Genomic DNA, 15,460 nt, shown 5'->3' with positions numbered 1-15,460 from the left:
TGCGCTCGGTGCGGGGCCGGGTGCTCGGAGCCGGGCATTGTGCTCGGGGCCGTGTGCTCGGTGCCGTGCGCTCGGTTCCAGGCATTGCGTTCGGTGCGGGGCATTGCGTTCGGTGCGGGGCATTGTGCTCGGTGCCGTGTGCTCGGTGCCGGGCATTGTGCTCGGTGCGGGGCCGTGTGCTCGGTGCCGGGTGCTCGGTGCCACTTGGCACCGTCGTGCTGGCGACCTTCGGGCAGGAGCAGCGTGTAAAAACAAGGGAGCGCCTTGGGATTCGGGCTCGGGGAGCGGCAGCCTGCGCTCCGGGGCCATCGAACAGGGGTTGGAAACACACCCACAGCGGGCTGTAAACACACAGGGCTGTACATAAACAAACAGTGGGCTGTAAGCACGCAGCTCGCTCCGCTGCAGGGGCTGCGGTACCCGAGCACAGCCCCCGGGCTGCCCGGCCCCTGCCCCGCTGGGCTCCGCTCGCCGTGCCCAGGCGGTTCGGAGCTTTCTGAGCTGTGCCAGGTACACCTGATCCCCACTCAGCCCTTTCTGCAGAGCTGCTTTGGTACCTGGGTGGTTCCACTGGATCCCAAGGGATTCTGGCATGTCCCCATGCTGGGTGCCTGCACAGAGGCCAGGCAGGCTCCCTGCTTGGCTACCGAAGGGAGTGATGGCCAGTCCTGATGGACAAGGGTGGCCTCCAGCAGTCCCAGCATGAATCCCCTTGGTAGGGGAGCAGTGGGGTGGCTGAGTTTGTTACTTGCTGACTGACTTTGAGTTCGGGTGGAATCCTTTGGGGCTGCCTTAGCCTGCTGCCCGTCCCCGAGAGTGGGAGCACAATGCTGAGCAGTCAGCCCAGCCCGGCTTCGTGCCCATCCCAATGCCATCCACAGGGGATCCTGCTGGCCAGCCTCTCCCACTGCAGCCTGCAGCAGCCTGGCCGAGACAGATTGTGCTGCTGGTATTTCTCCCTGTGGGGTGTGGGAGGAGGTGTGCAGCAAAGGGGAACTGGTGTTCTGTCTGCACCCTGTAATAGGGGAAGGAAATAGCAGGGTTCAGCTGCCTCAGCCAGGAAGGTTCCTGAATTTGTGGGATATTAACATACTCTTCTGTTCCTCAGACAGGAGCCTAATGTAAGAAATGGTTTGCTTAGTCATGCTACTTAGAGGTTCATTAAAATTGCAGTATTGTGACAGTCTTGTCTTCTGATGGCTGTGCCATGAGTAATACATGACATGGGTTTTATGAGCATCATCTCTCTGGGGTCTTTAATGTTGCTTCTTGAATGAGGCTGAGCCCAAGGCCCTAATTTTTTGTGGCTGCTTAATGATTTGGTTGTGTATGGCTGGAAGACTGCACAACGTGCTGGGGCACAGTGGCATCAGGAAATTATTCACATACAACCTTGTTCCAGAGTGGTCTGCAGGCCTCAACAATTACCAGAAGTGTAATGGATATTTGTGTTCACTCCTTCTCCTGTCAAAGCTATCAAATATGCCTGGAACAGGCTGCATTTTTCTATTGTTTTCCTTTCCAATATTGACAGAAACAGGAAATAATCACTTCTGAGTCTCTCTTAAAAGTGTCTTACTTGTGAGTGGAAGCAGAGGGTTTTGTTTTGCTGCTGCAAGACTTAGGTCTTAGGGTGAATAGCTGATGCATGGCTGGAAAGCAGCATTTTACTCCTGCTCAGCTAAACTTATGTCACTTAGAGAAATCACTTCAACTCCCTCCCTGCCCCTGTGGTAGGGTTAAAAATAAATTCACTGCTTGACCAGGTATTTTGAAGTCTGTTTCTCACACAACATAGGGCCCTTGGAGAGCAGTGTGAAAAAGAACTCACATGGTCATGGATGAACAGACAAAATCAAACCGTGTCCTGTTTGTTTCCCTCTTTTGCAGGCCAGACTGTGCATCCCACATGAGCTACGATAATCCTCCGCCCTACCCCGGCCCGGGCCCCACCGCCCCGTACCCCCCCTATGCCCAGCAGCCAGGGGCCCCCCCTGGCCCCTACCCTGGCTACCCCCCCGGGCCCTACCAGCCAGGCCAGCCGGGCTACCAAGGATATCCCCAGTATGGATGGCAGAACGCTCCTCCACCGCCGCCAGGACCAGTGTACGCAGATGGGCCGAAAAACACAGGTATGGCTGAGCAGCACCACCTCAGGGACACACTGACCTTGAAGTAAAGTGTTCACCTGGCCCTGCTGGCCTTGGAGGGGGTGGGGACTTGTTGGAAGTGGCCATTTTGTTTGCAGCTTGTTTTCATGCCTTATTTTGCTGTAGTGTCTCTCACAGTTCTCTCTCTGGTTGTTGGAGAATGCTGCTGAGCATCCTCACTGCTGGTTCCTCAAGGGAATCCTTATGCTGAGGTTGTTGCACAGCCTTTACATTTGCCACAGCTCTCATTCCACCTGCCTCTTGGTTGATAAGTTTCAGCCAAAGGCTGCACAGTTAAAGCTTATCATATTCAAATGTACAATTCCTGCTGAATTAATGGGCCTAGGTTTTCTTGAGCTCATCTGTCCAAGTGATCTGCTCATTCCTGGGCATTTTGGTTTTTCCTGAAGTTATTACCATTCTGTAGAAAAACCCTGATTTCTGGGGAGGGAGGATGGTGCACCTTCCCCTGGCAGCTGGCTGGTCCATCTGTGTGCTATGTCCCCACAATGTGGCACATTGGTATGCCCTGGCACCCACTGCTCTCCTGGGGCTTGCTGCAGGCTCACATTGCCAGAGCAGAGGCAGAGAAGATGATTAAAGGACCAGAGCTTCTCCTCACAGAAAGGAGGAAAAGCTCTGGTCCTTTAATCCTTTAATCCCACCTGAGAGAGGTGGCACTGTTCAGTGGGTTTGAACAGTCTGGTGTGGGTCTATCAGGAGGGCCTAAATTTAAGCAGTAAACAAGTAGTGTGAGTGAAAAAGAAACTGAACTGAGGTCAAATCATGAGTTCAACTTCCTCTGTAACAGAGCAAGAGCCCTGCCTCTGAGGAGGAGGAGGAGGCAGCAGCGTGGTGATGCTTCCCACCACTTCGCCATATGGACTCAAAGTGTAATCAGGGTTTTCCCTGGGGTTTTGGGGTGGCTGAGAGATGTTTCTTAGTACTGGGCAGGGGACAACTCCCTGTCTCCCATGTTGAACATCTTTGGTTGGTGCCAGTGTTGCTTTTTTGCTGTAGCCACACCAAGGGATGTGCTGGCAGGGGCTGAGGGGACACAGGGGCTGTGGCTTTGACACAGTTCTGCTGCCTTGGAAGCTTGAAGGATCTCATATCAAACTGGAACTGATGACACTGAATGTCCTCTGCTCTGCTCACCAACCTGTGAAGCAGCACAAAGAAATTGGAGGGGACAGGCAGTGAAGTGTTTGAGTATCATTCACTGAGAACCCAGGCTTGTTCTGCGGGAGGTTTGATTTTGTTAAGCCTAAGCTAGCACAACTTCAGCTCTGCAGAAGCAGCACTCTAACCCATAAATCAAAAACCTTCTGGTAAGTCTTGTCCTTGAGCTGCCTTCCTGCAGCTACAAGTGGTCTCTGAACCCACCTTGGGAGCCTCTGATTTGCTCTGTTTTTGCAGAAGTAGATGTAAAAAGTGATAGAATTACAGAATGGTTTGAGTTGGAAGGGACTTAAAGATCAGCCCGTCCCAACCCCCTGCCATGGCAGAGACACCTTCCACTATCCCAATTTGCTCCAAGCCCCATCCAGCCTGGCCTTGGACAATTCCAGGGATGGGGCAGCCACAGCTGCTCTGGGCACCCACTGCCAGGGCCTCCCCACCATCAAAGGGAAGAATTTCTTCCCAATATCCATCTAACCCTGTCTCCAAGTCCTCCCCAGGGCTGCCTTCCATCCATGCTCCACCCAGCCTGTGTTTTGGGATTGCCCCTACCCAGGTGAACTTCATGAGGTTCACATGCCCCTACCTCTCCAGCCTGTCCAGGTCCCTCTGGATGGCACATATTTATTTTAAACACGTTTATTGATGTCTGCAAAGTGAAGTCAGGGCTATAACTTTGCATTTGTCTGCAAAAGTTTTGTTTTTCTTCATTCTCCTTCTGTTAAACACCCTTTCCCCCCCACCCCTTGCTCCTTTTTGGCAAGTCTGTCAAACTGGAACCTGATCTTTGTGCTCTGACACTGTAAAAGAGCTTTCAAAGGGGCTTTGTTTAAGATCCCCAAGAGTGTCTAGTTTAGAGTGGAGTCTCTAAAAAAGCTAATTTTTTATAAATCTGTTACACTAGTGCCATGTATCTGTTGGTGTGGCTGAACTCCTAATATAAAAAATTGACATCTAAATTTAATCAAGGCATTGCAGTCAGCCTGGCTGGTCCAGTGTGATTTCATGTGCCCTGTCAGTTCCTGTGGTGTTTCCAGACAATTATCTGGAGGAGCTGCTGTGTGGATGCTTTCCTTTCAGAGCGGATGTTTTGCTCTCCTACATGACTTTGCTTAATCTAATGAATCAAGCTACTCCAGGTAGTGCATTAGTATTTCTGAGCAAATGTGTGTCCACAGTGAAAATTAGGAAATTTGCTATACTTTAAATTCTATGCTGTCCATTATTTTACTGTGTGGGCAGACTGCAAAGTGTAGAGCACAGCCAATGTGCTAATGCTAATGTGTGGAAGTAATTATGTATCATATTTTGGTCTTGAGTGGATCACACAGGTGGATATAATTACTGTTCAGCTCTCAAAATCTGATGGTAAAGTAGCATTTTATGGTGATGGTGTTGTTTCATCTTAATTTGTAGCCTCAGGAGTAGCAGTGGACATAGGCTGTCCACCTGGCCCTTGGAGAAGTCAAAAATCCTCACTTGCCTCACTCTGTGTATTAAAGCTGCATCTGAGGTGTAACAGGGAAGCAGCTTAACCTGAGTGCTGCTAAGGGTAGGAAGGAGAAAGTTCTTGCTGTTCAGTGAGCAGTGACTCTGCAACAAATGGCTGAAAAGGGATGTCACCACCTTTTCAATGTGCCACTGGATAGGGGGACAAACGTAAAGGCCTGTTGGAGGAAGCTGCAGTCCAGAGCAGCTCTGAACAATCAGAACACATGTGTTCCCCTCTGCACTGTCTGTGCAGGATTAGCCAACCACAAGGATGTCTGGGCTGCAGAAATCAGCTTGTGGTTGGTGTTAAGACAGTGGTGTGGCCATATGACTGCCATGTGCCACCCCCATAGGGCACTGTGGCACAGGGACACTGAGCTGATCCCAGTGATCCTTGGCCCCTTCTCCCAGAGGGGATGGAGTACAAGCTTGCACCTCCTCAGAGTCACCCCAGCTACCTCAGGGTGTGAAAGGCCTCAAAGCAAATGGTTTTACTCCATGTGAAGGAGCAGCAAGCTGGAGACTCACTAGTGACTGGCTGAGGTGGCACAGAAGCCCTCACAGGTTTGTTTTTGGATAAATGGCTTTTAGGCTTCACCAGGTTACTGATACCAAAGTCTCCAGAGAAGCCCCAGGTCTCACACCTTGCTAGGGCTGGTGTCTCGGGGTCTCTGCTGCTCAGAGTGACCCTGAGATGTGTTAGAAAGTCTCTTTTCCCAGCCTGGCACTCAGAGAAGGAGTCAGGGCTCTTCAGTTCTCAGTCTCAAGGTTGTTTATTGTATCTTATCTATAAAATTCTTTCTCCTGTCCAGCCCAGGTCTGCTCAGCAGGTCAGACAGAGGCACTCTGCCTGCCCCAGGGCAGTGTTATCTTTTTATACTAAAAACTGCATGTACAATATTTACAATCACTTCCCAACACCTATCCCCTATGTTAGACAGTAGGCTTCTACTCTAAACCAATCTAGAAGGGCCAACATCACCCAGAAGATGGAGGCCAAGAAGAAGAAGGAGAAAGGCTGGACATGCCCAGATCCCTCCATCTTGCCCCCTGAACCCCCATTCTAAAAACCCCAAAAAACTCTATTTTTCACCCTGTGATAACTTCACTATCATTCTACTTAAACTGTTGTGGCTTGTAATCCTTCATATAAGGTTGGTAATTGTTTTTTCCAAGGGCTAAATCAAAGGGTCTTGGGGTCTGTGCCAAGGGCTCTGAGCCCCCTGGGCAGGGGCTGGAACCATCCAGGGCATTCAGAGGAATTTCCTGGGTTCCCACAGGCTGGCAACTGACTTGGCTGTTGTTGATTAGCAATAAACAGCTTGCCCTTTGCCTTTAGAGATGGTGATGTGTATGCTGGGCCTGAGGGACATTATTCTTAAGGGTGTGTGATTCAGCTCCCTAGCTCTGGGAACTCACCTGCTGATCCCTGTCTGCAGCTTTCTGCTGCAAGGGCTGAGGGCTGGCTCCATGTCTGTCCACACAAAGTCCATGTGGAGTTCCTGGGACAGGGCAGATGTGCCCCACAGTGCCTGCCCCAGAGCACAGCTGGGGAACACACAGCTTTAGCAGTGTGGTTCCTGTGTGCAGCATTGTGTAGGCAGCAGGTTCTTCTTTACAGCAGGGCCTTGCTTAAGAGGAAGAAAATACCTCATTCCAGAAGATATTTCCCCACCAGTATTTTCATAATTTGCTATCAGCTGGCGTGAGGAAACCACAGTAACTGCTGACTGCTCAGCTGGTCCTTTCTTGTCTATGTAAATTAGAGGTGAAATGTAATGCAGCTGATAAAGGTATGCTTTAAAAAGAAGCAGAATGAGCCAAAGTACAAAGTGACATACTAATTCTAAAAGCAGAAGCTGATGCTAGCAATTTAGCAGTTTTATTTCTCCCCCCCCTCCACGTTGATACATGCCAACGTAATGGATGGGGTTATTCCATGCTGTGCCAAAGGGAACCAGGCTCTGTCAGCAGGCACTGAAGGCAAACAGAGCTCAGGATTGTGTCTGAGCCATTGTACACACAGGGTGGAAATCTTATTTCTGGAAGTTGATTACCTGTAGCAAAGCTGGCTGTGATAAGAGTCACAGTCACAGTGATGCTGTCTGCCTCCTAATGTTTGCCCAGCTGCAGGATAAGCAGGTCACCTAGATACAGGCACTGAAAATCCCTGCATGGGTTTTCCTCTTTACCTGTGTGGAAAGGAGGGGATTGGAGTCATTCTGGTGAGGCTCTCCAGTGCCTTTCAGTGGTTACCCCATTGCTTCCACACCAGGTGGAGCTGAGCCTTCCCCAGCAGGAGTTAATTTGGACACAGCCTTTCTCTGTCTGTCTGTTGATCCTTTCTTAGTCTGTCAGATCACTTACTTTAACTGTTCCTGTACCTTCAGGAGCTGCATCTCCAGCTGCTGGAGTCCTGCCAAAAATAAAATTTAATCTTACTTGGCAGTTGTCCTCTTATCTGCTTCTCATTCTTCAGTGTGCTTTAAACCCCAGTGTTCTCTGCTCCAGGACTGCTGTATCATCCCTCCCTCTGTCCCTGGCTGCACAAACAGCAGGGGCTGCTGGCTGGCAAACAGTGCAGTCCTGGGGCTGCTGTCTCAGCTCACCTTCACTGCTTCTCACCCCCAAAGAGGGAGTAATCTGATCAAAACCTGATGCAAAGAAAACTATTCCCAATTCAGGTCCAGTATCTGAAATCAAGCTTCAGACAAACTGGTCTCAGGAGGCCGAGGCTGGCTCCAGTGTGGGCTGATTTAAATGAGGCTGCTGTTCCAGTCCTTGTCAGCTGGCACCAGGCTGGGTGAGGAGCAAACTGTGCCCAGCCTTTCCCAGCACTGCACAGACTGTGGGGCTGCACAGGGAGCATCTCACTGGGGCACGTTCCCTTTTGCTTTAAAATGGGCTTTGTCCCAGAGCACAGCTGCAGGACCTTTGTAAGGTGAAGTTTGTGCTGTGCAAATCCCTCCAAGCCAGGTCTTGTTTAGCTCTAGGGCTGATGCTGATTTTCAGTGTGAGCACTGACACAGGCTGAGGATTGTGCTGGTTTTAGCCCTGCAGCTGGCTAAGTTTAAAACATCTTGCCTTAACAGATTTTAACAAGATTTTAACAAGATTTTGCTGATTTTAAAAAATGTCAGAGGAAGTTCTCAAAATCTGTAGTTTTGGGAGATGTCTCTCATCTGTTGTAGTCTAGAAGCAGGCTGAAAATCTGAATTATTGTACATTTTAGCCGAGGGAAAGTCTGTTTCTCATATGACATGTCTCATATGTCTCCTGTGCACTTTCTAACCTGTGTGCTGGGGTTTTTGTGCTTTGGAGAGCTGGCTGATGCCTGCTGACATCCTGCCCAGACCTGAGTACTCTACAGAAAGTGTGCTGACTCCTGTGAGGACTGCTTGTGCCTTTCAGAGAGGTTGAACCCCTCCCAGGCACATTGATACGCCAAAAATGCTGATTAGTATCCCTGCCATTATCTCCAAGATCTCTTAATGCCATCCCTGTGTGTTCAGGTGAGGAAACAAAACCTTTTCCAGCCCTGAGCTCAGCTGCAGGAAAATCTTCTGCCTGGTTCCTGCTGAGCCCCAGCCTGAGCCTGGCTCCCAGGCTGGTGTGAGAGGGGAACAGCTCTGCCCAGGGCAGTGTTGGCTCTGCAGAGTGCTGGCTTGGCTGCCTGCACAGAGATTTCCCTGAAATGTGTGGCCTGCTCAGCTTCCTGAAAGCTGGAACAGCTCTCTGGGGTGAATGTCAGAGCTGCTCAGCCTTACAGGAACACAAAGGCAGGAATTTTCCAAACCTGCTGAACCCAGGCATGAGGCCATGGAAGAGGAGAGGTCTGATACCTGGTCAGAGTAGGTGTAGATCAGTTGTTTCTGAAATCTGGGCTGGGTCAGCAGTGTCTGTCTGGTGGCAGAGGGGATTTGCAGGTGGAACTGCCTGTACTCTGTGGTGTTTTCATTTCCTGACCCACTTGCTTTCTGCTCAGGTGGCTCTGGCAGCAGCCAGTTGTGTTTGGAGATGGGAGTTGGGAAACTTGTTCTGAGCATTTTGCAGCTTTAAAAGATTTTTTTCTTGGAAGTGGGCTATTGAATTTCCATCTGGCTCTGGTGTCTGTTTCAGGAGTGTACTGAGGTATTTCCTGAAACCTGAGTGTGGTGTTGGTAGAGACTGCACACAGGGAAAGCCTCTGGGCAGGAGGGAGTTGGGGGGCTGGGAAATCACAGGCCTGAGGCTGTTAGGCATGAGCACAGACCCTCAGAGAGGAAAAAGAACAATTAAAGTCCTTCCTTGCCAAGAGAGTGAGATCTCATCTGTGCCCAGGCTGTGCCCTGGGGGCCTCATGCAGAGAGCAGCTTGGTGGCAGCTCAAATGAAAGTTTAGTCCCTGATCCCCAGTCTTGAAATCTCTTCTTCTGCACTTGCTGCCTGTGAGGGGTTTATTCCAGGAGAAGTGGGAGGCCATGGCTGGGTGGTCCTTCCTCCTGCAGCTCTGGGTCTGCACCTCCAAGAGGGGCTCAGGGACGTTTGATTTCCTGTTACTGTCACTTCTGCACCCCTTGGACACACTTGTGCCTGACTTTTCCTTCTTTGGCCTCCAGCCTGAACAGAAAAGCTTTCCAAGGGCCTGGGTGAGAATGGTTTGGAGGTAAAAGCAGATGCACAGGCTGACCTGGCTGAGCAATCTGCTGCAGACAGCACAAAATCATTCAAAGGGGTGGTGAGCAAGATTTCTTGCTTGCTGAAGAGAAAACAAAGCTCCTGGTGCAGAAGTGGCTTGTGATAAAACCCACTTAATTGACAAGAGGGAAGAGGCTTATGGGTCCCTTCTCTGCTGTGCTCTCCCTCCCAGATGAGACTCTGGCATTAATGCTCTGGCCAGCTGTTCCCATGGCAAACAGCCACTCTGATAGCACGGGAGGATTCTGGGGCTGCAGAAGCAGTGATTGATAAATTAAACACTGCTCCTTCCTCTCTGTGCCCCATAGCCAGGAATGCAGATGAGGGGTCTGTGCTGGCACACAGCTGGGCCCAAGGAGAGGAAACTTCAGGGCTCTGGGATTTGAGCCCTGGGCTGTGCCCTCCCCCTGCTGCTGCCCAGGCACTGAGCCTGCTCCTTGTGCCTCTCTGTGCCTGGGTGTCATTCCTGCCATACCTGAGACACCCAGGCCTGGCCCTGGGGTGTGCAGGCTCCTGGGGGAGCTTGTGGAGCTCAGGGGCTCTCCCAAGGCATCAGCACCACCCCCAGGTGATGTCTGAGTCTGGATCCTGGGAGAGGATGGGCTGATCTGGCATCAAAGCCCTTCTACTGCAATCCTTGTGGAGCCAGTGCAGCACTGAAGTGAGGGGGCATTGCAGTCTTAAGGTCACAGTTTTAGTTGATGCCAAACTGGGTGAAAAGTACAGCTCATTCCTTCATGGAGCTAATGATTAACATATCAATTAGGTGTGAGAAGAAACAAAATGTATATGTTCAAGATAAAGCAGACTGTACATGAAATAAGAAGGTATTGTGGTATTTGTTTTAAAAACAAAGTGGGAGTTATTTGCACTGGTTTGTGCAGGCCACTGCTGTGTGATTACAGGGGCTGATACCATTTGCAGGGCAAGCATGATTCATGGTGCTCTACACTCTTTAAGGCTGATTAGGAGCTGGGAGGGTCTCTCAGTTTGTACCTTCTCCCATCCTGGTCTAGGAAAATCAATGAAACCATCAAAAATGGAGCCTAGAACTGAGTGCTGTCTAATGCCTCCAACAGAAATCACATTTGTTTCTCTTCTTTTTGGGACCACCAGGCTTCTGTCCATGGTGACAAGGACCCTTTGTGCTCTAGGAGGTGGTTGGAGGTCCCAACCTTGGCCAGAAGAGAGCCACAAAGGAGCTGGTGGGGTCCCCAGTAAGGCTCACCATAGAAAACTGGGTGGCTTCAGCTTGGAGGCACTCAGACACTGAGGAATCTGACAAAAACCACAATTCCCTTCATTGGGAGATTTTGGATTGGGTTTGGATATGGTGTTTGGGGGGTTGACACTGTGTTTGTACAGCATGGGCTGGGAGGAGTGGGTGAGGCTGCTCCCACGTGCCCTTGATGTCCCCAGGTACTTGTGTCACTGTGTTGGTGCCCAAAGCCAATGGCCAGGTGTCCAAAGGAGCAGATTGGTGTGGGGTGTCTCCAGGCTGGTGAGAGTGCATCCAGCCTGTCTTTGAGCTGCTTTTCAGCTTGCATGCTTTGGTGGCTGTAGCTGAACAGCTGCCCACCCCTCAGCTCCTCTCCTGTCCTCTGCCAGCCCCTCACCCAGGTCAGAAAAGCTGTTTAATGCTCTGCATCTGTGCTTAAAACCTCTCTGGCAGTTTGTGTGGTGACAGCAACAAAGCTGCAGCTCCTGAAGCATTGATGTGGCTTCAAAGGAAGCTTCACAAACTGTGAGAAGGGGTGGCTCTCTGTCCCCAGAGCATTGCCCAGATGCTCTCCAGGTGTGAAAGTTTCCAGTGTTGATGGTGTGCACACTCAGACTGCAGCAGTGCCAGGGCTGCCCTTGAGACTTGCTCTGCTTGGAGAGGAGCTCTGCAGGGGAAGGCAGCAGCCTCTCAAATGTGTATTTCAGGTGGTGTCCTTGGGGCATTCATTGAACCTGGAAGGTGAGTGGGTTTGTTGAAGTACCACAGCTGCCTGCCATGGGGGAAAAGCACAGCTTTTTTTCAGAGGGTTTTTACATAAAGGTGCTTTTGCCACAATGTGCTGCTGGTTCAAATGGCTTCCAGCTTTTAGCAGAAGAAAGAAGAGGGAACAAACATGAGCACTGTTTCACTGTTTCTAACAGAAAGGCTCCCCCCAAACCCATGGTGAGTCCTGGAAAGGCCTTGACATGGCTGCTGTCCCTTGGCCTGTCCTGGTCCTGCCCCAGCTGTGCCTGTCCTTTGTCCAGCTCTGGGCAAAGCCATGGCAGCAGTGCCAGGGGCTGGCAGGGGCAGGGACAGGGGTGATGCCCATGGGCACTGTGACCCCCTTTGCAGAGGGGCAGCATCCAGCATGATCCAGCTGAGGCCTGGCTCCCTCTGCACAGGCTGGGGAAAGCCATTCCCTTCAATATTTCAGCAAGTGTTTCATAACAGCACTTTGGACATGCCTTGGATGTGCTTTGTTGGCTGTCACTGTCACTTGGCTGTACCTTAAAACATCTCATGGATTAATCATAAATCAGGCAAACACTCCCTGCAGTCCTGAACAGATTTTAACTGGCAAGGGGCAGCCTCCTACTGCCATGTGGATCTGGATGTCTCAGGGCACTGGGGCCCTCAGTTTGGGGATGGCAATGCTCTGGCAGCAGCAATCCAGCTCCCCATGGCTCAGAGGTGGCACAGCTTGACCCTGGTTGGAAGCCAGGGCTGTCAGGGCTCCAGCACAGGGATGTCACCATCTTACACAGGGCATTTGGTGTGTGTTTTGCCTCCACTGATTGTAACAGCACCTTCTAGAGCAAACAAGCACACCAAAGAGCTGCTTGTTTAGAGCTCCTGGATCCACAAGGTGAATAAAGCCCAGACCAAGCCCCTGGGTCACCTGTCCATGGAGAACAGGCAGTGGGCAGAGCTGCTGTGTAAGGTCAGGGCTCCAAGCCTCCATGTTCTCTTTGCAAGTGTTCCAGGCTTGGCTTTGAGTGCAGGGAGGAGGGAGGGGCCTGACCAAAGTCCTGCCTGCCGTGTGACAGATTCCCTTTGGGATAGGATGGATGGCTCTGTGGCCCAGCCTTGAGGGGGATGGAGGAGGCAGCCACGGTGCCAGGCTCACAAGCCATGGACCTTGTTCTGCGCTCCTGTGGGTGTGGCAGGTGCTGGCCCTGGCACTGCCCTGCCCTGCACGGGGGGCAGGAGTTGTGCTGGCTCCCCCTGGCAGCAGCACACGGAGCCAGGCTTCCATCGGCTCCTGCTGTGCCCCTGCTGGGAGGTGCCAGCCAGGGCTCTGCAGGTGGGCAGGGACAGCAGCTGCGGAGGGAGAACAGTGCTGGCACCTGCCCTGCTCCAGCACAGCCTGTGCCAGCGCTGCCGCCTCCTCCTGGGGCTGAAGGGAGGGGGGTTCCTCCATCCTGGCATTCTGGAGCAAGGGCTGCAGGCGCTGTGACAGTGGCCAGAGGGAGAGGGGACAGCAGAGCTGTGCAGGGGCTCCCCTGGGGCTGGGCTGTGCCTGGGCAGAGGATGCCTCTTCTCTTTATTCCCCTTATGAGAGGGGATCTGATGAGGCTCAGGCACAGGCTGTGCCCAAGCACAGACATTTGGGGGGTGCTGGGTTCCCCGTCTCTGCCTCACTTGGTGGTGCCAGGTTTGTGGCATTGTGTAAGCTGGAGCACATCACGCTCTGCCCGTGGCTCTGCAGAGCTGAAGGAGTGACTGGGGAAGCGTTTCCTGGGCACACAGCAACCCATGGGAGAGCCAGGCTGGTGCCATGAGCTGTGTCCTGCCTCCAGCACTGTGTCCCCAGCACCAGCTGCCTGCCTGGCTTGGACTCCTGTGTGAGGGCACATTTCCCACACAGAGCACAGCAATGAGAGCCAGGAAAGCTGCCAGGAAGGACAGTCCCCTGCCTACCCTCACAATGATGCAGTTCTGGGTGTGACAGCCTGGGCTCAGCGAGGAGGAACCAAAGATAAACTGCTCCCTTGTCCTGATGGGCCTCAGGAACTGGCACAAAGAGCAAGCAGCACCTGGCCTCAAGTAGGAGACCCTGCCTGGAGAGCTCCACCCTAACCTGGGGCTCCCTCCTGTGTGCAGTGAATCCCAGCAGTGGGCAGTGAATCCCAGCAGTGGGCAGTGAATGCTGGCAGTGGGCAGTGAATCCCAGCAGTGTGCAGTGGATCCCAGCAGTGTGCAGTGGATCCCAGCAGTGTGCAGTGGATCCCAGCAGTGGGCAGTGGATCCCAGCTGGCAGTGAGCAGTGAATCCCAGCAGTGTGCAGTGAATCCCAGCTGGCAGTGGGTAGTGAATCCCAGCAGTGGGCAGTGAATCCCAGCTGGCAGTGAGCAGTGAATCCCAGCTGGCAGGGGGTAGTGAATCCCAGCAGTGTGCAGTGAATCCCAGCAGTGGGCAGTGAATCCCAGCAGTGGGCAGTGAATCCCAGCAGTGGGCAGTGAATCCCAGCAGCCTCTGGGCAGAGATGGTTTCTGTTCATGAGGTGACACTTGGAGCGTTTGGGCAGCTGCCCCTTGGCCAGAGGGTGTCACTGCACTGCCACCTCCTTGCCTGTGCCTCGGGTGCTGAGCTGACAGAGCTGGGAGTCCCCTCACATGCAGGAGGGACACAGGGCTGGAACAAGGACTGGTCCCTGTCAAGAGCAGTCCCTGCCCTGTCATCCTGGGGCAGAGGCAGCTCTGTGTGTGGTAGGGCTGGAGCGGTGCTGGGCACCAGCTCCTCCTCCGCGGGTGCTGAGCCGCGCCAGTCTGAGCGGACAGACAGACGGGCTGCAGACAGACGTGCCTGCAGCTGGGGCAGCTGGCACCTCCCGCAGAGCTGCCCCGGGGGCCGGGCCACACCCGGTGCTGTCCCTGTGCGTGTCGCGGTGCCGCTCCGTGTCTCACAGCCTCTGTCCCCGCAGTGTACGTCGTGGAGGAGCGGCGGAGGGACGACACGGGCGAGAGCGCCTGCCTGACGGCGTGCTGGACCGCGCTCTGCTGCTGCTGCCTGTGGGACATGCTGACCTGAGCCCTGCCGCCCCGCCGCTCACCGAGTGCTATGCAGGCTCCCCACTCCTGTCCCGACTTCTTTCTGTTACTGTAATCAACGCTCTGCTTTGCACAGCCAAGAGTTCCCGTCTGTCCGTCCTAGCGCCTTGTCGGGGTGGGGGGTGCACTCCTTTATTTTAGTAAAGGAAAAAAAAAAAAAACCCTTTTTAACATTTCTAAGACTTTTGTTGTGACTTTGAAGAATGTGCTAATGGTGTATTTCAGCCAAGGGCATTCTGATGAAATGTATATTTACCAGTTGAGATTTTCCTAGCCCTAGAGACGAAGACGTACGCAATAATTAAAGCCAACAGTTGATTTTTCTTCACTAGGTCCCGGTGTTTCAGTGAGTCTGTCTGCAGGGTGGGCATCCCCTCTGGTGCTGTGTATGGTCTCCTGTGGGCACTCTGTGGGTGGGAGTCCTTGGTCTGGCACCTGCAAGCCCCTCATCCACACAGGGCAGCACAGTCAGGTTTTTACCCTTATGTTTTCCCTTCTGGAGCCAGGGCCCTCTCCAGCAGCTCCTGGGAGAAGCACAGGCTGGGCTGCTGTGTGTGTGCCACAGGCCTGGTCCCAATCTGTGATCCATCATCCCACACTGCAGAGCAGAGGCTTGCAGGAGGTAAATTAATGGGTAAGAAGAGAAAAGCCATGGATTAATCTAGTGCTGAGGATTTAGAGGATTCCATGGCACGCCTGGCCAGAAAAGGGATACAAAGCTTTTGTCTGCAGAAAAGTGGGGACAACCTGCTGCTGTTCCATGGGGTGTGTCCCACCCTGCTGCTCCCCCAGCCTCGGGAGCAGAGCCCCCCTGGTCTCCTGGCACACACCAGCTCTGGGTGGCACTGCCTGGAGATCACCCAGGGGTCTCAGCCTGTCTGCAAAGGACATTGCACTCGCTGTCCCTTTTCTGAGCAGCCTGGGGGA

At 52.7% G+C, this 15,460-nt stretch overlaps 1 protein-coding gene across 1 annotated transcript; it reads left to right on the top strand.

Moving 5' to 3' along the window:
* The first annotated feature begins 1,890 nt into the window (after positions 1–1,890).
* CYSTM1 (cysteine rich transmembrane module containing 1) lies at positions 1,891–14,864 on the top strand. The gene is made up of 2 exons (XM_063168536.1): positions 1,891–2,132; positions 14,407–14,864. The coding sequence occupies exons 1-2, from the start codon at positions 1,910–1,912 to the stop codon at positions 14,511–14,513; spliced, it is 330 nt and encodes a 109-aa protein (XP_063024606.1). The 5' UTR covers positions 1,891–1,909; the 3' UTR covers positions 14,514–14,864.
* Positions 14,865–15,460: the final 596 nt, after the last annotated feature.

The sequence above is a fragment of the Melospiza melodia genome, chromosome 14, assembly GCF_035770615.1.
Source record: "Melospiza melodia melodia isolate bMelMel2 chromosome 14, bMelMel2.pri, whole genome shotgun sequence".
Lineage (NCBI taxonomy): Eukaryota > Metazoa > Chordata > Aves > Passeriformes > Passerellidae > Melospiza > Melospiza melodia.
The sequence above is the reverse complement of the archived record's forward strand: the minus strand, read 5'-3'. Positions and strand labels throughout refer to the sequence as shown.

Bases quoted from the DNA above. Each gene is read 5' to 3' on its own strand.
- CYSTM1 (XM_063168536.1), top strand. From the start codon at position 1,910: ATGAGCTACGATAATCCTCCGCCCTACCCCGGCCCGGGCCCCACCGCC. The intron at 2,133-14,406 runs GTATGGCTGAGC...CTGTCCCCGCAG, and splicing joins AGATGGGCCGAAAAACACAG to TGTACGTCGTGGAGGAGCGG.